Source organism: Alnus glutinosa, chromosome 7 (genome assembly GCF_958979055.1).
Source record: "Alnus glutinosa chromosome 7, dhAlnGlut1.1, whole genome shotgun sequence".
Taxonomy (NCBI): domain Eukaryota; kingdom Viridiplantae; phylum Streptophyta; class Magnoliopsida; order Fagales; family Betulaceae; genus Alnus; species Alnus glutinosa.
In genome coordinates, this window is record NC_084892.1 from 13,083,839 (window position 1) to 13,086,419 (window position 2,581).

General features: G+C 36.3%; 1 protein-coding gene across 1 annotated transcript; it reads left to right on the forward strand.

Moving 5' to 3' along the window:
* The first annotated feature begins 216 nt into the window (after nucleotides 1-216).
* Nucleotides 217-655, forward strand: LOC133873260 (uncharacterized). Its single transcript, XM_062310985.1, has 2 exons — nucleotides 217-263; nucleotides 382-655. Exons 1-2 carry the CDS (start codon nucleotides 217-219, stop codon nucleotides 653-655), a joined length of 321 nt encoding a protein of 106 aa, XP_062166969.1.
* Nucleotides 656-2,581: the final 1,926 nt, after the last annotated feature.

The following is a 2,581-nucleotide window of genomic DNA, read 5'->3' on the forward strand; positions in this document are numbered from 1 at the left end:
GATATTTTGTTACACGTTGCACACATACACGGTAAATTAGAAGTCAATTTAATTTTTCAATATATATAGATTTTTTATACAAACACAAAATGAGTCATCACAGTGGCATGACGATAAGCCACCCAGCCAAGTCATAGCACAAGTCCCATAACTTGTACCTAATATATCAGAGTTATACATTTATGCAGCAGAAATAGGCGGTTTAACTGCACATATATGGGGGGTGATGTAGATATGTATAAGGACATATATGATAAGGACAAGTTGTCCTTTTTCGAGGTTGAGAGTAATTATACAAGATCATGAGTTGTACCTCATTTCATTTGATGAGCCTAGAGCTAATGACGAAGACTATGAGTAAGATGATGGTGGGCATTCTAGGATTGATCGAGATGAACCATATTGGGATGAGGAGTATGAACCTAACTTATTTGACGAACATAATGATGTTGCTGGGCCATCCATGGAGGGGGACATGGAAGAGGGTGATGAGGAATGTCAAGAGGGTAGTGAAGAGAGTGAGGAGGATGTTGATGAGGTTAGTGAGCATGAAGTAATTGGGCTAGATAATGATGGTGAAGAAGGTTTTAGGTCAAGGGTTAACTGTGTTGATAATGAGGCTAAGGATGATGATGTAAATTCAGACATGGCATAGAGTGACATTCTTATATCTCCCCCTAATAGTAATGAGGAGACTGAGGTTGCATCTCAGCTTGCATGTGTCACTAGGCGATCTGAGTTCCAAATGTCTAACCTTGGTGGCCCACAGTTGTCAGTGGGTCAGAAATTCCCTTAATCCAGGTTTTTTGAGAAGTTGTTAGAAAGAGTAATATAAACAAGAGGAATGATTTAAAGTTTAAAAAGAATTGCCTGCCTAAATTTATTGTGGTATGCAGGGATACAAGTTGAAGGTATAGGGTGTATGGGCGTAAGTGTAAGGAGGAGGAGGAGTCATTTCAAACTAGATCATTTCTATCCAAATACACTTGTACGAGGAGACATAGGAATTCTATTGTGAAATCTCCATCGATTGTAAACAAATTGATTGACAAGTTTAAAGTACAACATAACATGCCTATAAAGGCCTTTCTCGTGGAGATCAAAGATAAGTGGGGGGTGGATGTTAAAAAGGGTCAAGTGTATAGGACTAGAAGAATTGCAAAATATAAGATTCTTGAAAAAATGAAGCTCCAATACAAAATGATTTAGGATTATTGTGAAACAATTAGGAAAACAAATGGGGGCAATTGTGTATTGATGAAGGTAAAAAGACCTTTACTTGAGTGTCATGAGAAGAGGTTTTCTAGCTGGTTGTAGGCCAATTATTGGGTTAGATGGATACTTCTTGAAAGGGCCTTATAAGTGACAATTCTTGTTTACCATTTTGAGTGATGGAAATAACGACATGTATCCAGTGGCCTTTGTAGTTGTTGAAGCGGAAGTAAAAGACCGTTGGTCATGGTTTCTGGAGGCTTTGCTATCGGACTTTGCCACCTCCCTGCAGAAGGATGAATATTTATTTCGGATCGTCAAAAGTTACCCATTTAATTTCAAAAATTACCTTGTAGTTTATACAGTCGTACCACTTTCTACTGAAATTAGAAGTAGTTCAAGAGTTCCTTACACGGGCAAAAACTTCACAGTGCCATAATGGACATCCACTGGATGCATCATTATTTACAGACATTATTTTGTCATGCCTAAGCAAAAGAGAATTAATGGAATTATGTATCATTCCTTAACCCTAATATCCACCCAAACAACTCATCTCAACAACTAAAAAGTGCCAGTTCATTAAAAAATGTATTGCCTTAAATTAATGTATAGCCTAACCAAAATTTGAAAAGCTTTTGAAAATTTTCTTCTAGTCCATTACACAAAAAGAGAATTTTTTGGAAACCAGATTTATATGAAGATTCATATATAGATTCACTCATATGTATTTTGAATGCTTTTCCAAAGGCACTCAAAAGTTTCCTATGCAAAATTCAAAGTAATTTGGTAGCCTGGTATTCTATAAGAAAATTTCGAAATTGAAGTATACACAGTGAATCCATATTTCAAGTGATTCCACCAGTCCAAGACGCACACACCAAACCAGATAATATTAGTCTATAACAATTCTAATTCCTATAATCTCATACAAACCAACAAATCATGCCATGGAAATGTAACATCCCAGTGAAATTAAACAACTGGTAGTTAAAGTCATGGTTCGTCTCCCACTCTTATTCTAAGAAAAAAAAGACCACAAGGATCTCATCATCTCCGAAGAGAGTCTACAACGAAAGACTTTCATTTAAAAGATAAAGACAGCATTCTAAAATCCACAATCATAATAGGAATAGCCAGAGTAAACTAAAACATCATAATATAGATAGTTGAAGCTCACAAAGTACGATCAAAAGACCAGTGATCAACAATAAGTACAAATATGCAACTAAAAGATCTAAGAGTCACCAAAATCGAGAGTCTAATCCTACACTTAAAAGGATAAAGCATAACGATGATATCTATCATATCCCAGCGGGATTTAGTAGGTCCTCTCCACACCCACACCAACCATATAAGGTCTAATTCC